This window comes from Phaenicophaeus curvirostris, chromosome 6, assembly GCF_032191515.1.
Source record: "Phaenicophaeus curvirostris isolate KB17595 chromosome 6, BPBGC_Pcur_1.0, whole genome shotgun sequence".
NCBI lineage: Eukaryota > Metazoa > Chordata > Aves > Cuculiformes > Cuculidae > Phaenicophaeus > Phaenicophaeus curvirostris.
Window position 1 is genome coordinate 9,182,147 of NC_091397.1, and position 26,011 is coordinate 9,208,157.

The following is a 26,011-nucleotide window of genomic DNA, read 5'->3' on the forward strand; positions in this document are numbered from 1 at the left end:
CACATCCTCTTTTAAAGGGAGACATTGCGGTGTCCCAGAGAACTGCTCCAGACAAGCATTACCTGGGAGAGGATGTGATCCTCATGAGCCAAGTGAGCTGGACAGACGGGCACGAAGCACCCAGTGCTCCCACAGCATCCCTGTCCCCTACCCTCATCCATTGCCTCCTGCCCTTGGGCAGCAGTGAAATGTGAGTTTGGTGACCAAGGGACCCTCTACAGTCACGTCACACAGAGCATCCCTTGTCACCTCTCCTCCTCGGTAATATGAATGGACATTTGTTTACACCAAACTGAGCAAGTCTAATATTTATTTCAGATTTAGGTCACAGGACATCAGAACAACTATTTTTACCCCAAACAGATTTCTTGACCTTGTGGTTTCACTCCTGATTCTCAGTACCTTTGTTTGAAGAGCTGGTTTGCTGTCATGTAAAATTGGAAGGAAAAGATGTTATACAGGGTCCTGCACTGGGCTTTAAGGTGACAGCACAACTCCCTGTGCACCCAGATCAGCTCTGGATGCCGCTCTTGATTATCCTGGAACCAAGACAGGATTATTAAACTCATATTTCCTGTATCTGGTTCCTTCTTTTCTGTACTGAAAACCAGAATTATTTAAATTCGTAAGCCTGAACACCCCAAATGCAAAGTACTAAAAATTACATTTAACAATCTCAGCATAAACTGTGCCTGTGGGCCTCATCCTGCTCTCATCAAAATCTAAGACAATCTCATGATTTCCAAAGATGTTTTTTTTCTCTTTCATGCTGTATAGGCCAAGGATCACATTAACACTGCTCCATTTAAAGCTCTGAAATGTTCTGTACATGGAAAATTGAAATTTTTTTTGGTGAAGTTTGCACTAGTTTTAAGGCAGACATTGCTGAAGAGAGAATTTCAAAAGCTTAGGAAATCTAGTGGTCCCTTATGGCTTGCAGTAATGAGTAAATTAAAATGCTCTTTCTGATTTCCTTCCCCCTGCAACTGAAATAGATGTACTGGAGCTGCAAAACTGCTACCCAATTATCACCCAACTGGGCTGATTTACATCATCTGCTTAACCTCAGCACAGTGTGAAATGCTCGAAAGGGCCAATGTAAACGTATTTATAGCCCACTAGGGTATGCTGAGCTCTTATTATAGGGGAAATAATATTATACATGTATACAAATATGTGCATATATATATATAAAAAAAAGATATATCTAAGCAGTCTTACATAGGTGAGGGCACAAAGAACTGCGGACTGTGGCACAGCATAGTTACCTGGATGTGAAAGATTTTATTTGGACAGTGGACATGAACCTCTTTTTACTGGGGTATCCAAGCTTCCCTTTGGTTGTTGTGCCTGGTGTCTGGGAGCCAGGGCGCTGTGTGAAAGACCAGTCAGATAAATACAAACTAGCTCCAGTCTCATTAGGGTCACTTCTCATGCTGGCTTGGATGGAGAAGGCTGGGGAGGACATGCAGCTGCTGACGGGCTGATTTCCAGGGTGTTCCTGTCTCCCCACAAAACCCTGCCAAATGAGTTGGCTTTGCAGAGCCGCGCGGTATTTCACAGGTAAATGCCAGACTGTCTATGTGGCTCAAGGTGGGAGAAGAGGGAGGTTGCCACCATCACACGACCAGCATGGACACAATTCCTGCTGCATTTGAAGGGTCCCTTGCCAAATCCTGTCGGACTGAGCACCAGGCTCCCCACATCCTGTTTCGATGTCACTGGGTGAAAAAACACAGAGCTAAGTGTGCAATAGGAATGCTGCCACATAATAGACATTTCAGGAAGTCTCCGTAATTTCTTTAATTATTCAGACAACAGAGCACAAGGATAATAACTTGAAGTACATTCTTATACATTATTTTAACAGTAATAGATATGTATTTAGTCATAAACTATTCTGTAGCCACCTCTATGTGTACATTTTATACAAACTATTGCCATACTCAGACCCTGAAAACAGACGGTGACATCTCCTAGACATTTTGCACAATGTTAAGACAGTACATCCTTCATACGAGAGCTGTAGCTATAGGTTGGATCGGTCCATCTAATGAAGCATTTCTAATGCATACCATGGAGGGATGATCCGGACATGAGGCGTCAAAGGAAGAGATGTAACAAACATACAGTGAGAGGGAGTCATGTAGTCACTCAAAACATACAATGGTAAACACAGCATGGCATTTATTCGCATGGTGAAACAGATTGATCCCAGTATAAGACGGCATCTTAGCTTCTCTCACACAATAAAGCTCTGAGTTCATCTCAGACTTTAGGTGAAGATTAAACTCAGCAATGTCTAATATGGTCCCTACTGGGGCATGTACTCTACACTGACACAAGCTGGGGCTCTGGTCTAATGGCTCTTTTTCATCTCAATTGCAACTTAGACCAAAGGCCCCAAGCCAACGGCTTTAAGTTGTATCACTGCCATTCCCTTAACACCTCTACTGCCTGACCTCTGAAGAAGGTAGGCTCTGTCACAGTTGTTTTTTGAGTGTAAAGTCTTTACAAAATTTAGAAACAAGGGCAAGAGAGCTCAGATGCCCAGATGCTGCCGTAGGAAGGTCAGACTTACAGCAACACTCCATTTGTTTCACAACCACATTTTAACATGCCCAAACAAACTACGCCTGCAGTCCCCAATGCACCGGCAGACCCCAAAGACATGGAGGTGGCAGAGTCCAAGCTGGGCAGGCAGTAGATCCCTGACACCCACTGGGCAGTCCACAGTTCTCTGTGATGCCCTACACCAGGTCGGCATTTAGGTGGCTTGGTTCCCATCCCAGTGGTCCACACAGGTGCTGCAGCATACTGGTCACACTAAAGTCTCGCTATCCCAGACATGACCAAGCTTCATAGGGTGGAGGTGGCCCTGGATTAGAAGCTGCTGGGAAGGAGAGATCACATCCATCTGTTAGGGCTTGACACGGGGATGCCAATGCCTGGGGCTTGGCCACCAGCTCCTGGCGCTGTTCTGGATGCTCCTAGACTTTGAGCATGGAAGAGCATAGTCTGTGCTCTCCAGCTGTAGCCCCAGGCAGGGACATCCTGGGAGGCCAACTGAAGCTGCCGTCCAACCCCAGCAGAGGCTATGGCTGCATCTCTGGAGCTGCCCGACGGATGAACGTCCTAAACTGGCAAGTAATGGAAACCGAAGAAAAGGTGAAAAGACATTCAAGGAAAGCTCCCTTCTGGCATGGTCCTGTTGCAGACACACACGCACACACAATGTTTTGCAAAATTTTTAAACGGATCCTGGAAACCCTCCGGGGAGGGGCATAAGGTGCAGCAGAACCTCACTCATTGGCACCTGGCAAGGATGAGCCCCTCAGCACGGCTTGGAGCTAGGACTGGGCAGAGGACGCAGCACTGGTCCTACCACACCTTTCCTAAAGCACAATTCCAATATGTTCACCCATCGATGGCTCAGGATGAACTCTGATGCTAAGGAACATCTCTCAGAATAGCTGAACAATTTTTGTGCCTTTTTGGGTTTTTTTGCAAAAGGTTTTTTTATTCTTTTCTTAGTGGCCCCAAGCCCTGCATTGTTACTCAGGCAAGGTGGCCAGTATAATCTGGTGCCCATGTCCTTCCTCCAGCATCAGCCACATGAATCCCAGTTAATTCACCAAAGTCAGCATCACTTCCCTGGATTTCCATTTTTCAGCCACCTGAATCAAAGCTGATTCAAATCTTGATGCCACCACAAGGTAAAGGCAGCTGCCTGCCTTGAGATTAATGTGCTTCCAAGGGAAAACTTGATATAACACACTCACAAATCAATTTTAAGAGGTGTTTGTGGTCTCCAGACCAGAAGGTGGACACAGAGCCGGGACTGGTGCTTGAAGACAGGAGCATCACCTGGGAGTGGATAAGGAAACAGGGTTCCAGCGAAGGGAAACCGCGTCTCCCTACCGTGTGTACAAATAAGTGAGGTTCTACTGTTACTACAAGAGATTCCAGGCTATGCACGGATGTGATGGATTTGTTTTGTTAATTAAAGTATCAAAAATTAAAAGTTATAAGCAACACATCTAAATAAAATAATAGGTACTCCTTTAGGCATCATGTTTCCTAAACCAATAAACAAAAAGGAAAAAAAAATGGGATGCACCAGGAACTCTTAGTTATTATATACTAACCAGACTGTGCATGGCACATTTTATTTCTATAAAACTATTAAAACTATTACAAAATATTCAAAAATACATTTTAGTAAATTTACAGCAGTTATTTCTCAATTTATTAATGCAAAACATCCTTTTCTCCCCTCTGTACAAACTACCATCTCCATCGTCACAGAATTGCCGCCATGTGCGCTTTTTAAAAAATATTATTTTCTAATAAATTTTTTTGAAGTTAAAAATAACAAAGTTTCTTACGGTTTTCGCAAATAAAAAGTTTGTGTAACAGTCTTGACTTCCATGAACATGGCCAAATGGTGTTTTTACAAAGCAAAGCATGGAAAACAATACAGGAAATGACGTTACATTTGAAACTATTTAAATTAAAATAATATATATATTTTACACTATTTCAAAAAACGAAATGTGATTCAGTTAAGTATTGATCTCTCAAAAAAATCTAATTTACAATTCTGTGTATAAAAATATAATTTACGGACCCCCATGAAGTTTGTCTTTTTTTGTGTGTTTGTTTGCTTGGTTTTTAGACTTGCTGAAATGAAGAAACAATGTAATGGAGAGATGGGAAAGTACAGAATTTTGCTTTCTGAAAGTCAGGACACATGTGACATGTAGAAAAATAGACTCTGAGCAGTTTTACTTGGCCTCACAAAATAATTTTTCCCCCTGTGAGTACAGTTCACATGATAATAAATTATCAAAGAAACTATTTAAGGCTCTTGAAGGTCCGGTTCATATCATTTAAAACATCTATTCAAAATACCAAAGAAATAAATATCCAGGAGAGGAGGAAAAAAAAATAACCAACCAACAAACAAAACAACAAAACAAAAGAACAAATAAAAATATATATATATTTATAAACTAAACAGAACAGAACATCCCGGGGTCTTTGTTTCCCTTAAAGTCTACTTTGGACTGTCCTACTTAATTATTATTATTTTATTATTATTATTTTTTAAGTCTTAATCCGTGCTCTCTTTTAAAAATATGTAATTTTTTTTCCTTTTTTTCTTTTAGGTTTTTCTTTTCCTTTTTTTTCCTTTTTTTTTTTTTTCGTTCTCCTTTCTCTCTCTCTCTCTCTCTCTCTCTCCGTGTCTCTGTCTCTCCCTCAGAGGCTGGCAGGTGGCCAGGGCAGCACGGGATGCTCTCAGCTGGACGACGCCACCATGCCCAGCGGGTGCAGAGAGTCACTATCCAGCACCCAGCTGCCGATGTGGTAGAGGAGGCGAGAGTACCAGTGGATGCCCGAGGCGGTGGGGGCGCCCGCCGGGGCCCCCTCGGCGGAGGGGCAGAGGGCGGCCAGCATCCCCTGGAGCAGGCGGAAGGGAGCGAAGGCCCAATGCGCCCAGCTGTGCTCCTCGATGACGGCGTAGCAGGAGGCCAGCACGTGGTTGATGAGAATGGTACCCTGGGCGGTGAGTGGGGCGTACGCCCCTGACGCCTCCTCCCGCAGCGAGACGCTGTGCACGGCTGCCGGCAGGAGCTGCCGCCTGCCCTCGTCCAACACGTAGATCCACTGGCCTGGCCGTACGCGGCTGGCAAAGAGTGCCCGGCGGCTGGGGGTCCCCTCCTGCGACTGGTTGTGTTGGGGAGCCACGAAGAGGAGGTGGGCGGCCGTCAGCAACAGCCGGGCCCGGGGCTGCCTCGTCTCGATGACGTAGAAGAGCTTGTGAGAGTCATCCTCCCGGTCAAGGAAGGTGAGGAAGTCGCTGTAGAGCAGCCGGCCCTCTGCATCGGCTGCCAGCACCCGATCTCCAGGGCTCAGGTCCTTCACCAGTTTGGTGCCGCCTTGCTCCAGGTGCACGGTGGCCGAGCCGGGGAAGCAGCCCCCTGATTTAGCTGCCACCGAGTTTTCTGCGCAAGGAGAGAGGCACAGGGGGATTAGAGGGGGTGCCTGCTGGGCCAGGACGTGGGCATATGGAGGTACAAGGGCGTGTGCCACTTGTCCAGCTGCCCTGACACACCTGAAAGGCTTGGGTGCAGGATGCAGCCTCACTGCCCACTGAAATTCCTTCATCCTCATCTACAAACTTGCCCCATTTGCACTCTATGGGTCGACTGAGAGTCCCCTTCCTGCCACACTGGAGCTGGTGCATCTCCCTGTGGGTTAGGAGTCAGAGGGGCTCTTTAACTCATTAAGAAGGGCCAAATTATTTCCCCTGAAAAATCTGTTCCAGAACAAATCTCTTCTGGAAAAGCTTCCGACTTGGATACTGTTTGCCCTGTGCCCGACATCTGATGCTGGATAACTCGTAAGCTTTAAAAGCCAAGTGGGTTTGCTGGCATAAGTTTTCTCCTCCTCTAGATGAGTGTCTGTGCTCATCATGCTCAGGGTCCCCACACAGGTCTACTCAAGGATACCATCTAGGGCAGCAAACAGGAGGAGGCTTTGCCCATCACCCCACTGGAAAGCAACAGCCCAGATTTCCCAAGCCCCTCTCTATCAATCTGTATCATGTGCTGCCCCTCAGCCCTTGCTGCCCTCCTGCTTGGCACAGCAGCTTCTGGGACATATGTCACCACCTGTAACACCCCTGCCTGGCACCCGCAGTACTCCAGTTCAGTCCTCTTTTCAATAAAAAAATAAAAAAAAAAAAGAGTCCTCCCTCACCTATCCTGCCCCTCCAGAAAGAGGATGCTGTTCCCTGTACCAGGGCACATGGTCCCTGGGCTGCTCCAAGCCTGTGCCAGACCCAAATACACCTCTCCTTCTCTTCCTCCTGCTCTTGGAGTAACTTAGACTTTAGGTATTAAATGCTGTTGCCACTGCTACTGCTTTATGGTGCTTCTGAGAGGAATAACTGCAGGTTTAAAGAAAGCAGAAATAGCAATGAGGCTTTAAGTCTCTCTTGCAAATCCCTTTCTGAAAGCTCAACTGAATGCAGAGTGATGGGAAGGAACCTCTGGCCTCCTCCAGGCTGGTCTCTGACTTAGCCAAGTGACTCCAGGGTTTTCCTAAAAGCTCTGGATTTCAATATATTGGATTGCAGCCCACAGTCTGTGGCAGTAGCAAGTGTCTTTGCTGCATCTGTTAACATTCCTCATCCCACCCTTACCTTTCCCTGGTTTCTCCCAGTTACGGGATCCCTAAACCAGATTAGAGTCCTGGTGATTTCTCTCCTCAGGGCAGTTAGATTTCATATTTTGTCTCTGTGGCTGCTACTGAAGCGCTTATGATTTAAACAAACCCTTGGAGTGTCTCCTAATGACTTTCTCAGGAAGGACAGGAAGGGTGAAAATTAGACCGTTATTGATTTGCTAACGACTTTATCACTTCTTCCTCAGAAATGAAGCAGCGAGCTCTCCAAGGCCTCTTCAGGGAGGACATGGCAACAAACAAGCTATGTGCTTTATGTGGAGCCCTGCGCTAGCAAACTACACCTTCCTACAAGCTGGCATTAAAGGTCTGGCTTGAGCTTTGTTTGCATATTCAGCGACTTGATGAATAGATCTAGTCGTGTAGCAGCTCTACAAACACGCCAGTGAATTGGCAGAGGTGTGAAAATCTGCTTCTTTGAGCAGTGCTTGTTTGGGTTCTCTAATTAAAATCCAATAAAGGATCAGCATTGTCATTCTGATTCATGTAATAAATGCAGACACTCTTGGAAGAGAGGACACTTCCATTTTTTTCCCAGCTTCTTCCCCCCCTCCTCTCCCCCTCCCTATTTGTTCAGGTGCAGAAACCCTATGTGCCAATTCACACACATACTCTCCAAAAAACCCAGGACCTTCCAAGCACTATTTGCACAGCAGAGCCACTTTTCCAAGGCACTCAAGATGTCTATTTGAATTTTAAATGTAGAAGTTTGCTCTAAATACTTGCTGTAGAGCATTATCAATGTCCCTTTTACCACCCCTGCCTCTCCCTCCTCTGTCCTGGTGACAATAATTCAGGCCTTGGGGGAACTCTTCTTTGCATTCCAGTCTCCAGGATCATACTTTTTGCAAACAGAGATCTAGATAAAGAATCTTCCTGCCTGGCATTATGGGGCTTAATCTTCTCATAAGATGCTCTGTCATGAAGTGAGGTTTGGACAGTTTGAAATCAGGCTGAGCGGGTGGAATTCAAGCCTGCTCCCTTGCAGCCCGCGTGGTACAGTCACACGACCCTGCGTGACACCCTCTATAATATTGCCCCCAAGTCCATGTGTGCCGAATCTCAATGAGCAGCTTGGGGTTACGCCTCTCCTAGGAAATACCCGTGGGGGTGGATTAAGGGGTGCGCTTGGGCTAAGGTCACTGCGTGCCACCATCGGACACCTTGCTACTGAAAGGGATGTTTCGTAGCACTGCATGGCTGATAGCTTTGCAGGGCCTCTTTTTTTTTTTTTTTTTTGCTAGAAAGGAGCTGAACAAAAGCAGCAGTGGGCTCTTGGGACAAAGTCTGAGTGGGCCAGGAGAGGTGCTACCTCAGCTCAGCCCCTGGGGAGCTTTGGGCTGGAGTGGGGGGATGAACCCCTCGTGCAGACAGGCATCGCGTGTCCAGGCCTGTTTCCCTGTTGCGGGGCTACTGGTTTTGAAGCAAACGGTCATATTTAAAGAAAGCCCATTATTTTCTTTTGCAACCAAGTGTTTCTTGACATTTTTCAGCGGGCTCCTGGGCTAGAGGATGCTATTAACTGACGTGCAGCTGGGTAGAGGGAGGGGTGAGGGGATGCAGAGGGAGTCGGCACTTGCCAACCTTTTTGCTCCCCCAAAAAGTGTTAAGTGTCAAGAAAACGAACTCGGAGAGTCGGGAATTTCTTGTGAGCTGTTCCCGGATTGAGACAGCGTGTGGCGTTGTAAGCACAGGGGAGGGGAGGGAAAAAAAAATTACACGTATGTATCCCTATCTGGGAATTTCCTAGCGGCTACCGCTGAAGGAGGCAGGGGACCACGTTTCTTATTTATTTTCCTGGCCGGCTCCCACTCTGAGATTAGCGACCGCGAGTAAGGGCGTGCAGCCAGCGGGGCGGCTGGAGCCGGCCACGAGTGTTTGTGTTGAACATGCTCCTTGGCTGGGGAAGGCAGCGAATCCCACGGGGGGAGCAGCAGGGTGTGTGGCTGCGGCGCAGCGCTCCCGGGAAGGCTGGGCAAGCAAATCACCCAAATAAAATGCTGTCCAAAAGCGCTGCAGCTGGCAACATTTTTTTTTTTTTTTGCACCCTCTTCTCGTTCCCCTCGGGCTCCTTCTTTCCTTTTCCCATCCCTGCAGCAGCGGGATCGCTAAGAGGAAAGGGGCACTCCGCATCCCCGACGGGGGAGCCCCGACGGGGCGGGCAGGACTGATGGGGAGGAGGTCGCCCGGGTGGCACTGGGCAGGGTGGGGAAGGCTCTGGTCCCCCCGCGACGTGTCCCCCAGGCAGGCTGCCCGCCTCACCTGCTTTGACGGAGCAGTGGATGTGCGCCTTGGACTCGTAGTAGACCCAGTCGAAGCCAGCCTCGACGGCCAGGCGGGCCAGCATCCCGTACTTGCTGCGGTCCCGGTCCGAGGTGGTGATGTCCACGGCGCGACCCTCGTAGTGCAGGGACTCCTCGGAGTGGTGCCCGTCCTCATCCCAGCCCTCGGTCACCCGCAGCTTCACCCCGGGCCACTGGTTCATCACCGAGATCGCCAAGGCGTTCAGCTTGTCCTTGCAGCGCTGCGGAGACACGGGGACACGGGGAAAGGGCGCATTTCGAGGGGTGCTGCAGGCAGGGGATGACACCCCCCTGACCATCTATCACCCCCAAGGCTGCATCCTGCCCCCCTCCCTCTCCCCAAAGGCGATGGAGGGACCGAGCCGGGGCTGAGCGTCTTCTCCCCGCTGCCAGGGAGGGACGGGGGGGCAGGCGAGGAGGAGGAAGAGGAGGGTGAAACTTGGGGACACGGGAGAAAAAGCTGGTGAAATACCACCGAGATCCACCGTCCCCTCCCTGGCACCTGCCGTAGGGGCAGGGGGACTACCCCCCCGGCTCCATCACGGGCCCTGGGGGGCGAGTGTGTCGTTCAAAGCCACCTGCACGGAGCAAATTCCTGCCGCTAAGTGCCCTGTCCCCTTCCCGACAGCAAAGTTTCTGCCTAGAACAAACACTCGCCGTATATCTCGGAGTCACGGATTCACCCCCTCCCCGGAATGTCTCTCCCGGTCTTTTCAGCTTAATTCTGTGTTGAAAGGGGTCTCAATACATGTTAACAGCCTTTATGCGCTGGAGGGAGGGGTGTTTTTTCTTTTTTTGCTCTCCCTTCGCCCATCACTCATTAGAGCCCTCAAAGCAGCATGGGCTGGGAGCATTCACCGCGCTTCAAACGCGCACCCGCGCTCGCCTACAAAGCCCAGCAAATCCATACAATAATATAGATCTTAGTGGGAAGATGAAAAGCAAGGGAGGGCCAAGGAGGGAAGTTAAGCGAAGCAGGGATGCTGTGCGAGCCAGGAGACCCTTTGTGTGGAGTGAAACGTTTTACAACTCCGTGGAGAAGCACTAGAGGGTTTTCCATCACCCTTCCGTAGCCACCGGCCTTCCCCGGGGTGAACGGGGCGAATGGGGGGTGCAGGATGGGGGGAGGGAGGGAGGGGATGGAGGAACTGCAGTAGTGGAGGGGGTGAGCTCTAAATGAAACCCTGAAAGTTTTCGGGGGGGGTGTCCTATCTTAGTCAAGGTGGGGAATAAACAGGCCGGCAGGAGGAGAAAAGGACTCGCCGCCCTCTCACCCCATCCCTGAAATAGGAAATCGGCACCGAAACCATTGAAAAGCGCTTGACTAAGGCTACAGAGTTAGAAAGACACGCTCTTTCTAAAGTGCCAACTTTACAACACATTCACACCCCTCTTTTTTGGGAGGAAAATATCTCCTAGGTATACACGATGTGGCTCGTTTGATGCAAACATCGATGCGGATTAAAGCCACGGCGGGATGCAGTGAACTGCTCTTCCCTCACTTTTGCCGGCCCTGACTGAGATGCTTGGCCTCCCGCAGCATCTCTCTCCCAGTGTAATCCCAGCACGCCCAGTAACAGACCGCAAAGGTCCCCTTCACAGCTCCCAGAAAGGCAAAGTCCCACCACTAACCCCGACGGCTCGGCTTTTAGGGATGTGAGAAGGTTGCTCAATAAAAAAAGTTTCCCGTATGTCTATCAACAGTCTTAAAAAGTAATTCTAGCAACACAGGGATCCTCAACAGATGTAAAACGCAAGCGTGAGCTCACTTTGGACTCTCTGGCCTACCATTTCAGGGAAAAAAAAGCCGGTGTTTGGGTTTCGGCACTGTTCCTGGCAGGAAAGCCCAGCAGCACGAGGAAGTGGAGCTTGATTTATCTTTCATTCCTTCTCCCTCGCACACCTGAGAGGATGAATACGCTCCTCCACTGGTTTACAGGGGGAAAAGGGCGAAGGATCAAACGCCTCAGCTCCTGATAAGGCGACAGCCCTGCTGGACCAGCACCAGTTCCCAGCTTCAGGCAGAAAAAAAAGAAGAAGAAACGACCTCCTTTAAAGGACTTTCTTCCCTTTTATACTGCCTGAGCTGGATTGTCAGAGTCAAAAGCCGTGAAGCCCAGACTATTTATTAATTCATTGGGTCGTGTGCCACAAATCAAGCCCAATTCTGTTCAGCCACCGTGAAGCTCAGCAGGGCTGCCTCCACTAACGCTTTGTGTGGAGGCAAAGTTGTTCAACAAGCCCTCTCCTGCCAGCTCCTAATCTCTTCACAAATGAATTGCTTGAAGGAAACACTTAACAGGTACCTGTCAGTGTAAACAACCTGGTGGGCTTCCTAAATGCCAAGTTGATCTCTAAATTCCTCACATCACGCACCGGTTTGTGTGCCTGCATTACGCGAGATTGCTATTTTATTTCATACAAATTCCAGCTTTATCATACTGACCTGGCCTCCTTATCTCTCCCCCGGATCCAGCCAATGGCTGGGGTGGGGGGGAGGGTGGGGAGGAAGGGGGGAGCCTTCAGCAAACTGCTGTTGTCACCTGCAAAGTTGAGAACCTGACTTACCTACCTCTGTTTGCGTTTTCCCCCCCTCTTCTGGAGTTAATATTAACTAGCGGCTAATGCATTCGGCAACTATTCTCCATGTTTAACGATTCTATTCAGGGAAGATCTCTCCATGGTTGAAGGGCTCGCAAAGCAGGCGCTTAAAGGCTGGGATTTAACGAGAGGTTGCTGGCCGAGGGAGGGAGGAAGGGAGGGAAGGAGAGAAAGCAGAGAAAGCAAAGCAGGGAGGCCGGTGGCAGGACGGCACCTCGGGGCGCTGCGGACCCGGCCGAGCCCGGGGAAGGGAGGGCAGGGGCAGCTCTGTCCTCCCCTTCTCAGCTCTGCCACCCCCTTCCCAGTTCTGCCACGCTCTCCCCAGCTCTACCACCCTCTCCCTGGCACTGTCACCCTATCCCCAGCTCTGCAAACCCCTCCCTCAGCTCTGCAACCCCCTTCCCCATCTCTGCCACCCTGTCCCCAGCACTACCACCCTCTCCCCATCTCTGCCACCCTGTCCCCAGCACTACCACCCTCTCCCCATCTCTGCTACCTTCTCCCCAGCTCTGCCACCCTCTCCCCAGCTCTGCCACCCTCTCCCCAGCTCTGCCACCTTCTCCCCAGCTCTGCAACCCCGTTCCCCATCTCTGCCACCCCCTCCCCATCTCTGCCATCCCCCCATCTCTGCCACCTTCTCCCCATCTCTGTCACCTTCTCCCCATCTCTGTCACCCTCTCCCCAGCTCTGACACCCTGTCCCCAGCACTGCCACCCCTCTCCCCATCCCCGCTCCGCCTCCCCTCTCGCTGCCTCTCCGAGGGGTGCTGGAGCCCGGCTCCGTCCCCCACCTCGCTCCCCTCTTTGCCGCCGGGTACCCGGCGTTGCGGCCTCCCCGTTCCCTCTGCCCTCAGCCCGTCCCCCCCCCCCCCCCCCGTTACCCACCCCCTTTGTGTCTAAGGCTCGGGAATAAGCACTGAAGGAGAAGGGAGGAAAAAAAAAAAAAAAGTATTTGTTTTCGTTTCGTTCGTCTGAGGGAAGTTGACAGAAGGTCAGGAGTTCAGATGCTGCCAGCTAATGCAGCGAGAGCGGGCAGCCCCGGGAGAGCCGCGGGGCCGGGGTCACCCGCACCCAGCGCCGCCGCCCCCCCCGCCGCTCTCGCCCCCGCACGGCGCGGGGAGCGCTGCGCCCCGTCTCCCGCGGAGCCGCCGCCGGGCTGCGCAGGGAAGGGAGAAACCCGAGCCGGCGCGATCGATACGCGAGGGGAGTTAAGTGGAGCTGAAAATGCGAGGGATGTGCGGCTCGGCTCGAAGCGAGGGAACCCGCGGAGGGGACCCGCGTCCCGCCGGGGACCGAGCCCCGCGCCGCTCCGCGCAGCCCTGAGCGGGGGCGGAGGCGCCGCCGCGCTCCCGCGGACCGTTTAAGGTGGTCGGGAGGAGATGGGGGCGGCCGCCGGTCCCTCGCCCCGCGAGACGCGGAGAACGGGCGGAAAATGAGGCCGAGGAACGCGGAGAGTTTGGGAAATTCCATCCAACCCGCCCCCCCAGCCCCGCCGGCCCCGAGCCCCTTCCCCGCGTCCGCTCCCCGCCTCGTCCTGCCGCCCAGTCCCGCTCCGGCACCGAAGGTGGGGCTTAAATCTATTAATATTAAAAAAGCGCTGTTGACCTATATTTGGAGGAAACCCATTTCCAGTGCCTAGATTGCATGTAGTTTCAGAAACTCCGAGATTGGCAGAGCGATTGACTTCACCGAGCTCTCGGTTGAGCGTGAATAATAATTACGAGGTGACTCTCCAAGAGGCTCTCTCTCTATTTTTTTTTTTTTCGCATAAAATGGTTCCGCAATCTGATTCCACCCGAGATCCAATATTTACCCAGTTGTAAACCTTGTGCCATCAGATTTTTTAAAACAGAAGGTGATGCAATGCCGATAAGTTGCAAGTCCCTCCCCTATGGAAGTACCAAAGCCTTGGCGGCGAGCATCCTTAAAGAAATATCAATATATTTACGCTCTGATGGGCACAATCGCAAATGATGGTATTGCAATACGAGCTATAAAATACGGAATCAGGAGAGGAATGGTCGATCCGGCTTCAGCTGCCTTTTGTGAGTGCACGAATGCATGCCTACTAAATTTAGAATATGCTCGCGAGGGAGGAAGAAAAAAAAGATAGTAGTAATGAAGGCTAAAATGAAATGAAGCAAAAAAAAAAGAAATTAAATAAAGTATATAATAAAAAAAATCAAGTCAGCAGGCGTAGCAACCGAGGACAGCGTTTGTAATAATGAGTGAGTGGCCTGGCGGTCACTATACACTTGGGGTCCTCTGAGCTGTATGCAATTCGTTTGATCAAAGTGCATCCTTGGGGACAAATGCAAACAGCAATCTCTAACCAAGTTACAGGCAACGCCATGGCACGGTAATGACTGTAAGTATCACACAGATTCCCCCACCAAATATCTAGATAGCTCCAGCCCCTGCTAACTTGTCTGGATAGATGGTATTTACATTCAATGGGGAAAACTAGCCGAGTTTGGAGGGGCGGGGGGAAGAGGGGGAGAGGGAAAGGGGAGGGGGGGGCTTTCAAAAATACTAAGACAGATGCGTCCTTTAGGATTGCTCAGAGAGGTTAACAAACACAAATACAGGTATCTCTGTGGCTCTACCTGAGTCATCAGTCTGTCAGCTCCCGTGTTCTCTTCATCCTTAAAAATAATGTCAGGGTTGTAATTTGGGGTTAGTTCTTTAAATCTCTCGGAGTTTCTTGTGATCTTCCCTTCATATCTTCCACTGGCCCCTAGGGTCTTCTCTGCCACATTGGGAATAAACTGCTTATAGGCTAAAGGGGTCAGCTTTTTGGGGTGTCTCCTTTTTCCAATGCCCCTGCCTGGTCCACAAGTCAGCCCAGAGGAGACTAAAAGAGCGCAGATGAAGCCCACCAAGAGAATTCTTGTCAACAGCAGCATTTCGTCCATTGAATCCAATTACTTCAAAGCTCTCTGTGCCTATCCCTGGCTGTCTCTCTAGAGCTCTCTCGCCTCCTATGTCCTTGTCTGCTTTCTGAATCGTATACTATCCACCGATCCCTAGCAAGACAGGTGCTGGAATGGCAGGCTTTAGGTCGCTGATAACGGAACACATCGGAGTTTGGTCGGGAGACAGCAATCGAGAGACAAAAAAAGGGTCTGATTTTAATGGTAGCAAAGCAAGACGCTTGTGAGAGGAGTCTGCCTTTAGTTCTATATTATAGCTGCCAGGGCCGAGAGCTGATTGGCCAAGGCGAGACAAGCTTGTCTTCTGATGTTTTAACCCTCAAAAAGGCAACAAATTCTTGAAAGATTTTTTTTTTCTCCTTTTACCTGAAGGGCTTGGAGCTGAGAGGGGTGGAGATCGCGCTTTCTTGGGATAACATCAATTACACGCTGTATTTTTTTTTTTCTTCAAAAACTTTCTTGGCAGAATGGTACATTTGTCAGCAAGAGAAATAGATGCCTCTGTGCAAGAGGAAAAAAAAAAAATAAATAAGATTAGCAGGCTGCCTCAGTGCAAGTCAAGTTTCTAAGAGCAGTTGCGGTTAAATAAAATGCCGAATTATCGGGGAGCCGTGCAAATAGAAAAGTATTGGGGAAATAAGAAAGCTCGGGGAGGGGGGTGGGGGATGGGGGGGGGAGGAAGGTGCCATTTAAGAGCGCACCCACCTAAGTGACTTTGTAACAGGTTTCTTCCCCTGAAAAGGGAGATTGGTCTCCCTCCTCAAGACATACATTTTTAAACACATTCGCCTTTTAGCTGATAAATGACTGCCTTAAAGGTAGAAGGAGGTAAGTCTGATGCGAGCTGCAGTTATATGAAGTTACCGTGTCTGATTTGTGCATCACACAGCTGCAATATGGAGAGGTATAAATTACACTTTTTTTTTTTTGATAAATAAAACCAGGGCTATCACCTAGTCTAAAAGAAAAGTCGCAAAAAGTTATCTAATCAAGAATTAGATGGTCTCCTGAGCACGCTGGGGCTATATTCTTTGTTTCTTTGGTCGAAGTCGAATGGGAGCGTTTTAGGTTCTTACACCTCCTTGCGGGGTGTCATTAAGTTTTTAAGAAAAGCGTAGTGTTGAAAGCATCCGCAAACACAATTAACAGATCGATCCAAGCAAAGTGAATGGCAAGGGGATAAGTTTAATGTTAAATTAATTGTTATCTCATGCAACGTGGCAAGTGATGTCTTTATCCCGATCTCCAAAAGCTACTAATCAGACAAAGGTGTTGAGAGACGAGCAAAATTGCAGAGATAGGGCTGATAGAGCAGGTTAGACAGAAAAGCAGGGTCCCATATGAACAAACACTTCTCTGCCTGTAAAGAGCTCATTTACTTTTGCTCCTAAGAAAATACAATTTGTCCTAGGATCTCGAAACTTTCAGGAGGGTTTTTTTTTAGGACCTCTTAAAAATGCCTGGACGACATGCTGAAGTTTTTCGAAGTCCACTATCAGAAAAACAAAAAGAACAACAAAACCAGCAACTTTAAAAAGGTTTGTTTTTTTTTTTTTTTAAAATATAACTCTTTGAGGCTACAAATTAAGTGGGAGTTTTCCGGTTTGTGACATCGAGCTGAGCTGTAATCAACTTAAACTATGTGAAAATTGACTTTAAAATTAGTTTTTAAGTGGTAAAAAAGTTGTACATCCGTAAACTGGAACAAGCAGGACTTCCAAGGGACAAAGTGGTCTTTTTACATAAACTTCAGGAAAAAAAAGCCGACAGAAGTGATCCGAAGCTCTCACACCGGCTCTAACTGGTACTCTTCCCTCTTTTTTAGTCTATACTTTTCTTCTGTTATTTGTATGTCTTTGAAGAGTTTCAGCGAATCATTGATTTATCTTTCTGAACTTTAAATTCGGGAGTTTTGACTTGGAAATGGGTAAAAAGTGAGAAAGTCAGCAGCTTGGCTTCTAGGTTTTTATCAACAAACTTAGTTGCAGAAACAAGTTGTATAACAGCTAAATACCTGCTTCATGCTATTAAAAAACAAACCTAAGTTTTATCTCCCTGTCTGCGTGCATGTGAGAAGACAGATACAAGGAATATATAATTTATACAAAAGAGGGTATGTTCTTTTGATGTGGTTGCTTAAACAGCGTGACTTGCTATAACAGTGCCAAGGAATAAAAGCTATTCTTAATGGTGTGGGATACTGCAAATCTTTTATCACCTCTCTTACCTTGTCCCCCTCCCCAAGGAAAGATGATCGATATCCCAGGCACTGGACGGGTGGACATCACCATGAAGAAGTATAGAGAATAAGGATAAACCCCCTCATTATCAGATTGCCATGTGTACAAAGCAGTCACCCAAAGATTAACAGGGAAGGAAACGCAAAGAAGGAATTAATTAAATGCAAGTAATAAATGCGCGGGGAGGGGGCGGGGGGGGGGGGGCGGCAGAGGGAGAAATCAAGAAAAGTTGTAACTGTGGGAAGCTTGAAATCACCCTCCTATCAAATTAGATGTGAAAGAAAGCAGAGCTGGGGGGTGCGGGGAGGCTCTGCTCAGTTTCAGCGCAGGCTGGAGCTGGTCGCGGCCCCGGCGGGGGGAGCCAGAGGGGTCCGGGGGGGTCGGGACGGGGGGCAGGGATGCCGGGACGCCTCTCCCACCCTCCCCCGGCCTCCGGATGCTCCTGCCTCTCCTTACCCACGTTAAGCTTTCATTTATTTATTTATTTATTTATCTATCTATCTGTTTTATTTCTCTTAAGTACCACAGCTCCTGGGGAAAAGCAATCCCCCCAGGTGCCCCCAGGCTCACGCAGCGGAGCTCGTTTCCCCCGACAAGGGGTGTCCTGCCCCTGGCACTGCCAGTCCCAGCCCAGCACTGCTGGAGGGAGCATCAGCGCCTGGCCTGCACACATCCCTGCCCACACCCAGCAACAGCAAAAACCCCAAACCGAGCAACAACAGCAGCCTCTGGTCGAGCAGTGATGCTTTCTTTAGAGGGATTAATCCCTCAGTTATGGATTACGAAAATCAGTGTTGTCCCCCAAACCTGCAGGCTGCTCTTTTGGTCCCTGGGGTGGGAGGCTGGGGCAGCCCCAGTCCCCTGCAAGCAGGGAGAGGGGGCAGCGGGATGGTCTGCACCCCTCTGCCCCTGCCACTGCAAAGGGCCCCTTCAGGCTGTCCAGGGTAAGGACACCAAGGAGGGGCCCTGGCTGCAGACCCACTAGCTCCAGCACCCCTGCCTGCACAGCCAGGTTCCTCCTGGAGATGCCACCGAGCTCCCTCCCCATCGGCCCCAAAGCCCTGGTGGGGACCCCCTTGGGTTATCTGGGCCCATGGTCCTCCTGGGCTCAGGAAGCACTACAGTCCCAGGAACATCTATCACTGACCTCGCAGGCACCCATCACAGCCCCCCAGTCCAGAATTTCCTTGCTAATGTAAGTGCTCTTCAGCAGCTCTGCCAAACCCTGTGGCAGCTTCAAGGCTGGCTATGGATGGGGCCACACCAGCCTGGACCATTCTGATGATGCTCAGGCTGAGAAAGGGCAGCAGTGGGTGCACTCGAGCCCAGGCCAAGACGTTTGAGAATCTCAGTTATTATTTATCTATTTTTCTTTTCTTTTCCTTTCTTTTCCTTTCTTTTCTTTTCTTTTCTTTTCTTTTCTTTTCTTTTCTTTTCTTTTCTTTTCTTTTCTTTTCTTTTCTTTTCTTTTCTTTTCTTTTCTTTTCTTTTCTTTTCTTTTCTTTTCTTTTCTTTTCTTTTCTTTTCTTTTCTTTTCTTTTCTTTTCTTTTCTTTTCTTTTCTTTTCTTTTCTTTTCTTTTCTTTTCTTTTCTTTTCTTTTCTTTTCTTTTCTTTTCTTTTCTTTTCTTTTCTTTTCTTTTCTTTTCTTTTCTTTTCTTTTCAAAATGCAGGCTTGCTGCTGGCAGTTTACTTTGCATAAAGCCAGGGAAGGGTTCAGACTGCACAGATGAGGTTGCTTTTAGGTCATTTTAATCTTCCTGAATTTCCTTGGGCTGATACATTTTTGTTAATGAATCACAAAATCTAGGATGCTTCCTTCAGAAAACTGGGGAGGCAATGTTTGTGTAGCTTTTAACTGGGTCTTAATTGCTTGTCATCTTTAACAGCTACTGTTTATGCTCACCTTAAATGCAGGATTTGTTAATAAATTATCCATTTTGAAAGTGTTAAAGCTTTATTCTCATCGAGTCTTGATGCACCCATGATGTTTCTCAAGACACGTGGGACCAAAGCAATCACTTACAGAGGATTAAATAAAGAACAGCTTCAGTGGAAACAGTTTTTGCGTTAGAGTAAAACTGATGTAAACTGGAAGAGTCTAAGGCAGGCGTTTCATCTGAAGCTTTGTTTGTTTCTTTGATATACTCCACCCTCTTTCATGAATTTGTTAAACTATTTTATTTAAAGGAATTGTTACACATCCCTTGTTGCTTATCCTGGTGGTATTGCAATATATACCTTAAAAATCAACTTAGAAATTTCAGTTAAGAATTACTGGCTATCTGGTAACTGTACCTTTACAGTAACAAGCAGAAAAATTCCTGTCCCTTGGAACTTCCTTCTAAAACACCCCAAACCTGGCACCAACCAGAACGGTTTTCCACCCATTTATGTTTGTCAGCAAATTCAGGGAGGCACACATCTGAAGACTGGTATCTACTTCGATATGCTCTTAGTCTGGCAACAGTCTAAAAGGACTTCTACTGCAGGAAAAGATATTCTGTGTGCATGGAGAGGCAGAAGATGGTTGCTTTCCAGAATAACTGTGTCTACATGCATTGATTTTGCAGTTTTCTTATCCATCTGCTTGTGGATTAATGCTGATCATTGGACTGAATATGGTCAATAAAGCCTTCCATCATACAGGCAAAAAATAGCGTAAGCAGCATGATTCGTAATACATTGTTGTCTATGTTCTGTGTATATATTTGCTATTAACACTAACTTTAAAGCTGAGTTTCCCCACAGGATTCATTATATCCTCAGCAGGGCAATATATCATGTCTGATTATAGATTTATAGAGATAACTTCAGATATTTCTTTTAGGTCTTTTCGCTTCTCCTTGAATAACCCGATACTTTCCCATAACATAAAACTCAAGTAGGAATTATTATAAATCTTTTATTTCCTTCCTGAATTGTGATCCACATACCTTTTCATCCACTTCCTTCAGGTCATGAGTGGGGAAAATCCCAACTGAGGTATTTCTGTCCATGCAGGGAAGGTAGGGGGAAGCAGCTGCTGCGTGTGGGAATAACCTCCAAGCATCTTCCACAGCTTTCTGCAGTCCCCAAGAATGGAGGTTTGAAAGCAGGTGTTAAGTTTAAAATAAAGAAGCCACAAACCCAATGGGCGTGTTTTGGAGCTTTATTTTTTTTTTATAGCAGGCAATTTCATAACCATATATTTGAAAGTTATTTTCTTGCCCCTCTGTACATTGAATTGTGGTGTGTGTGTATGTGCGAGCTTATCCAAGTGCACGGAGGTAAGAAGTAATCACTGCACACATTTCTCAAGTTTCTGATGACCCATAAAATTTAAAGATATTAAAATGTAGCTGTGTAAGCCCCAGCCATGAGTACAAGAGAAGCCAGTGTTTAGTCCCTGTTGTGATGTTGACTTGCTTTCCTGGTCATTGGCAGATGACTTGGATGCAACGTTTGCATCATGTAAACCTTACTAAGAATATATCTTCAAAAGAAATCATATCTTTTTCTTGTTGCTGTTGTTATAAAAATTGTTACCAGGACGACTAAAGGTTAGAATGTTAATTTGGGTTTTGTTTTTTTGTCTAAGGAATTTATCTAGGCAACAGAGTCAATGATCAGTAGAGGCTGTGGGTGTATGGAGAGCCAAACCAGATGTTTTGCCCATGCAGATCAATACCAGTAGGTTCTTACTTTAGCTGTCTTGGGGTCCCACCTATTCGCAAATGTACCTCTGAGTATGAAGAAGCTATTTATTTTAACAGGCTTTCTCTCATTGCTTTCAGCACTGATGATTATTGAAGCTAATAAAAATATTGTTTAACATAATAAAGAGCCTATGCTTGATATATATCAATACTCTCCACAGATCATTAATGGAAGAATTACCTTTTAGCAAGATCTACATTTCAAGGTACTGTTTTTTTCTTCAGGAAAAAAGAAAAAAGATGGGTACATAAATAGGATTGTGAAATGCAAGTAATGGTAGTTGTCTGACTTGCACTATTCTTGCACTTTAGGGAAAAAGTGCAGAGTCACGTTTTGGAATATCAAATGATAATACAACTCCTGGTCTGTATGATATGACAGCCAGACAGGGGATGCTAAGAGAAACCCGAAAGCATGAGATAAATTCAAACTTAACTTGCTGGCTCTTGCAGTGTGAGGTTGGCTTGCCCAAAGTACACAAACCAACAGACTGGATCAAGGCGCTCTGTTTGGGCAGAGATCAGAAACAAAGCTTGCCTTCTAAAGTCCACCTCATAGCCAGATCCAGCCATGGTAACCACTGTATTCACTGGGCCATGGTAGCAGGAGAGGTATGTGCATTATTGTCTTAGTTTTTCTTGTTTCCTTACATTTACAGACTATTTTTGAGCACAGTTTACATGTTTTCTTTCTTTTTTTCCTGGCATATTTATACCCTAGCTTTTAAAAATGTTTGTTCACGCCAGTCAGTTTAGCAATGCACTTGTTAAAACTGCTCCTAATACATTGTATATGACTGAAAATTACTTAATTGTTCTATTTCTTTCTGACCCCAATAAAAAATGTCCCTGATATTGTTTGAGTCACTCTCTGTTCACAAGCGCCTACATGTATGTCACCGGGTGGCTTTGAAACACTTCTTAGATACATCAATTCAATTTCTCTTATTTATTTATTTAGATTTGTAATAATGACAGTAAATGGCCATCTGAATCAATCTGGGCACTTTGCAGTCATTAATACTGCAGCATCGATATCACATAACACAATTATAGTGCAATAAATTACCCATATACCTCATCTGTTGCCCAACCAAAATAAGAGCTCCCTGTATCTATCACACTGCTTATTTGTGTTCTTTCCCTCTGAAACACCTTGATAGTGGAAGAAAAGGCTCTGAAATATTCCTGAAAGCTTAACAAAACCCTGTCCTTTCCAAGCGAAGAAGCAAATATAAGAGATCAGGAAATTGCCTGTGGATGCTCCATCAGCTAATAAGCCCTCAGGAATGGAGAAGGTCCTGATCCTCTGCACAGTTAACTAATGAAGTTGTTTATATTAGCATCAGAAAACCTCAGAAGGACATCTTTCACCCATCACATCTGCAGCAGGATTGTGTGGCAGTCCAAGTTGCCTTATGGATGCTCATCTCAGACCATGTGGGGTTTTCTAAGCCAAAATCAAAGCTTTGAATTTTGTGTAGAGACCCATTTAAACTAAGTCACCAATAACAGTTGTGAAATCAGTGTGAAGGCAGAACTACAAGCAGACTATCACACTCAGCATCTTCAGTCTATGGGCTGTTTACAGAAAAAAGTGCCTATTACAGCGGCATAATCTCCAAGCATAGAAGGACTGGGTACCTGCAGAAAGATTTGCATCTAAAACCAGCCACACTCTGCCAGGTGGTGATGCAAGAAACTCTTTACTGCAGCTTCTATTTGGGCATGTAAGCATCAGCATTAATCATTTTTACCTCAAATGGCTTTCTGGAGCATCTTTCCTGGGGTGACAGAGAGGGGGAGATTTCTTGAGAGCGAAGGTTCACTTGCACAACCACAAAGCTCTGTGCTGCTGTGCTACTGTGTCATGGCTTGGAATGGGAAAGAAGCTGAATCTAGACCAACGATTCTGCAAAAGGAGTAGCTTGAAAACTCAGTAATCCCTGGAATCAAGAAATTGGGATACTTTTTTCCAATTTCCCACAGGATCCCCTTAGAAAACCCGTTAGGACAGCAGACTTGACCCTGGTAGTCCTTGATTCAAAGTCCTTTGGATTCAGCCAGAGTCTGTTTGTTGTTTTCAGTGGATTTTGCATCACTTTGATGTTAAGTCTGTTACATTTGTGTTGCTCAGAGCAAACTGCTTTTGGTGCTGTTAACAATTCCTCAGATTCATACATAAAAGCAGAGAGGTAACACAATGGTTTTATAGCATCAAAGTAGCATGCCCTGCTTGGTTCCCTAGTGAGATTTCTTTGGGTAGCTCTACAAGCAAATCTACAGGATAAGAAACTGTATTAACTATTCGTGCTAGATGGTTATGTCTCCTTTACAACTGTGGCAGTATTGCCCAAATCTGCCGTAACATGACAACTAATCTATTGGTCAAATTTGTTTGTAGAATTAATCAATTTCAATCAGTAATTGCCTTTGGGCAAGAGTTCAATTATGTCCTCATCTTTTGGCTCTGGCTATTGTAAAAACAGCTAAGTAAGTTTTGAAGAGTAATGTGCTTCACTACTTGAATGTTCAAAATCAGACAGTGTTGATGTTGATGCTTCTTTTATGAATATAATGAATATATGAATATAACCATGTTTTCTGCACACGTCTTCTTTCTGGGCATGGAGTAACAATGTGTTGTCAATACAATAGTGCACAGTGGACTCAGCTATATGTAAAATAATGTTAATGACCAAAGAAGGCCACTTTTGAGGAGTATGGTGTATCTCTCTTTTCAGTGCTGGATTTATGATTGCATAGCATCTCTGCTGGTTTGAACAATGAATAATGTTTTCCTTTTTATTTCAGCTTTTCTCTGTGTGCATTTTTCCATGTAGAATTGAAAATTAAATTTGCTGGAAGTGCAGAGTTTTCTTCATAAGAAAAACATGCACTCTTGAAATATTCATAATAAAAAAAACCCCAAAAAAGCCACACTCAATTGCTTCACTCAGCCTTCCTTTTGGAAAGCAAAATAAATCATAATTTATGCATGGCAGCTCAAAAAATCAAAATAGTCACAAAGTAGCATAAAGGCAGCCTGACAAAAAAAGGCTAGACACCAACCCACCATGTAAACAAGGTAAGTGACACAGACAATTGGGCACTGAGAGCTCAGCGATTTTTGAGACAGGGGAAAGCGTTTTGCTGATATTACCTAAGGGAATTTTGAAATCACTCCAAAATGCACTACCTGAAGACAGGCAATTTTTGGAATGCATTCATATTATGTCATTATACCTAAATATGCTGAGCAAAGAGCATGATAATATTTCCCTTTCCTCTATGCTGTTAAAATGAATTCAATTTGGGGCAAAATTACTCAGCTTTAATCAATGTTTTTTGCTATTAGTATCCAGTTGAATCCTGGGGCCAGTCAAGTAGGCTGCAGACATCCATGCAGCTTGATAACACTATTTCTATGCTTTTTTCTTTATTGTAGCAATGCTTAGAAGCCAAGAAAGAATCAACCAGCATTTTACCAGGCTCTACCCAGCCAAATCCAAGGCCTTTTCTTCAAAGAACCTACTCTTTTATTTGTAGTGGTTGTGCTTCACCTGATCTGTGTGAAGACCCATCGAAGTAAGGGGAAAAATTTACAGAATAAGGCGTATTAAGATTTCTACTCTGACACAGCAAAATAACTTCATAAACTTCATAAAAGTCCTCAGATATCATTAGTAGGATGTAGTGTGAAAAATACCTCACTTGCCCTGGCTGAAGGTCTCATCCACACATTTTAAAGCTTTGTGGCCAAACTCATCTCTAGATATTGCTGAGGCAATTATATTCAGAGTGTTTCAAAAAGAACTTGATACTTAGATAATTAGAGTACCAATGCTGAGTAGACAGTTTTAAATTATGTGCAAGCTTTAGTAATTTTTGACAGAAAGTTCCATTAATTATCTGAAGCCAAGAGGAAATTCTCCCTTTAAACGCTTTGTGGTGTAAATAGGGGTTTTGAGGATCAGCCAGCAGTCGTCACTGGGCCTGGCTGGAGCTAAGAGGAGAAAAGTTTTAAAGACCCCCAGTGATTTGGTGGCACAGAGACCCTTTTTAAGGAGTGATTTGTGCCTCTGCAAGCTCCAACACAAGGTCTATTGCAACAGTTTCACAAGTCACTTCATGGTGACTGTCCAAGGAGGCATCTTCACTCACAGTGAGTATGCAAGAAGAGGCTGCCTGGTAGATGCAGTCAAGATAGAAGAGCACATGTGGCTAGTTCTGGTAGTAAGCTGCAGTGCTTGGCCACCTGAGTAGTTCTTTGAATCTACAGATCTATAGGAGTCTTACTGGCTTTTGCAAATGTCACTTAGGCATGAGACTGTCATCCAAGTTGTTCATTGAATCAAGAATCAGACTGCGAAAGGCAAGTCTTCAGAGGAAAGAAGCAGAAGAACTCCACCCTTACCTTTCTGCAGTCACTAACACCACAAGGAGAGTGGATGTCTTTATTTTTTTATTGGCATTTTCTAATCTGGTGTCTTGAAATTTGTTATGTTAAATTGTATTTTCACTAAAAATAAGGATTATTTCAAGCTGTGCTTATAAGGTATTATCAGTCTCCAAAAAATATCCGCTAGCATCTTAGTCTTCTGAACATAACAGCCATGTAGAAAAACAAGATTTTTTTTGTTCTTGCACTGTACACATTTTATTTCCTGTTGAATACATTTATTATACGGTAACACAATTACTTTATTACCTTAGTAAATGTCAGACTCATAAAATGTCAGCACATTACATGTATTACAGTGCACTCATGCTGTTTAACAAAGAGCCTTGAACAAATGATCAAGCTAAGCATTAAGTTTCTACTTCATGTAGGCATTTTTGAGAGACCATTGTGCAATAAAATGGGCCCTTGTAATTAAACTCTGCTTTTGTTTATACCTACATACTGCTGTTGGGATGCATGCAGTCTGTGACCTGTAAAGTACTGTCCAGCTGGGTAGGATGCTGGAAAGTTCTGTGTTTCAAGT

The 26,011-nt window shown here is 46.2% G+C and overlaps 1 protein-coding gene across 1 annotated transcript; it reads right to left on the reverse strand.

Moving 5' to 3' along the window:
- Positions 1-5,235: 5,235 nt before the first annotated feature.
- On the reverse strand, positions 5,236-15,333 carry SHH (sonic hedgehog signaling molecule). Its single transcript, XM_069860428.1, has 3 exons — positions 14,761-15,333; positions 9,514-9,775; positions 5,236-6,008 (listed from the first exon to the last, which is right to left on the reverse strand). Exons 1-3 carry the CDS (start codon positions 15,067-15,069, stop codon positions 5,302-5,304), a joined length of 1,278 nt encoding a protein of 425 aa, XP_069716529.1. The 5' UTR covers positions 15,070-15,333; the 3' UTR covers positions 5,236-5,301.
- Between the last annotated feature and the right edge of the window lie 10,678 nt (positions 15,334-26,011).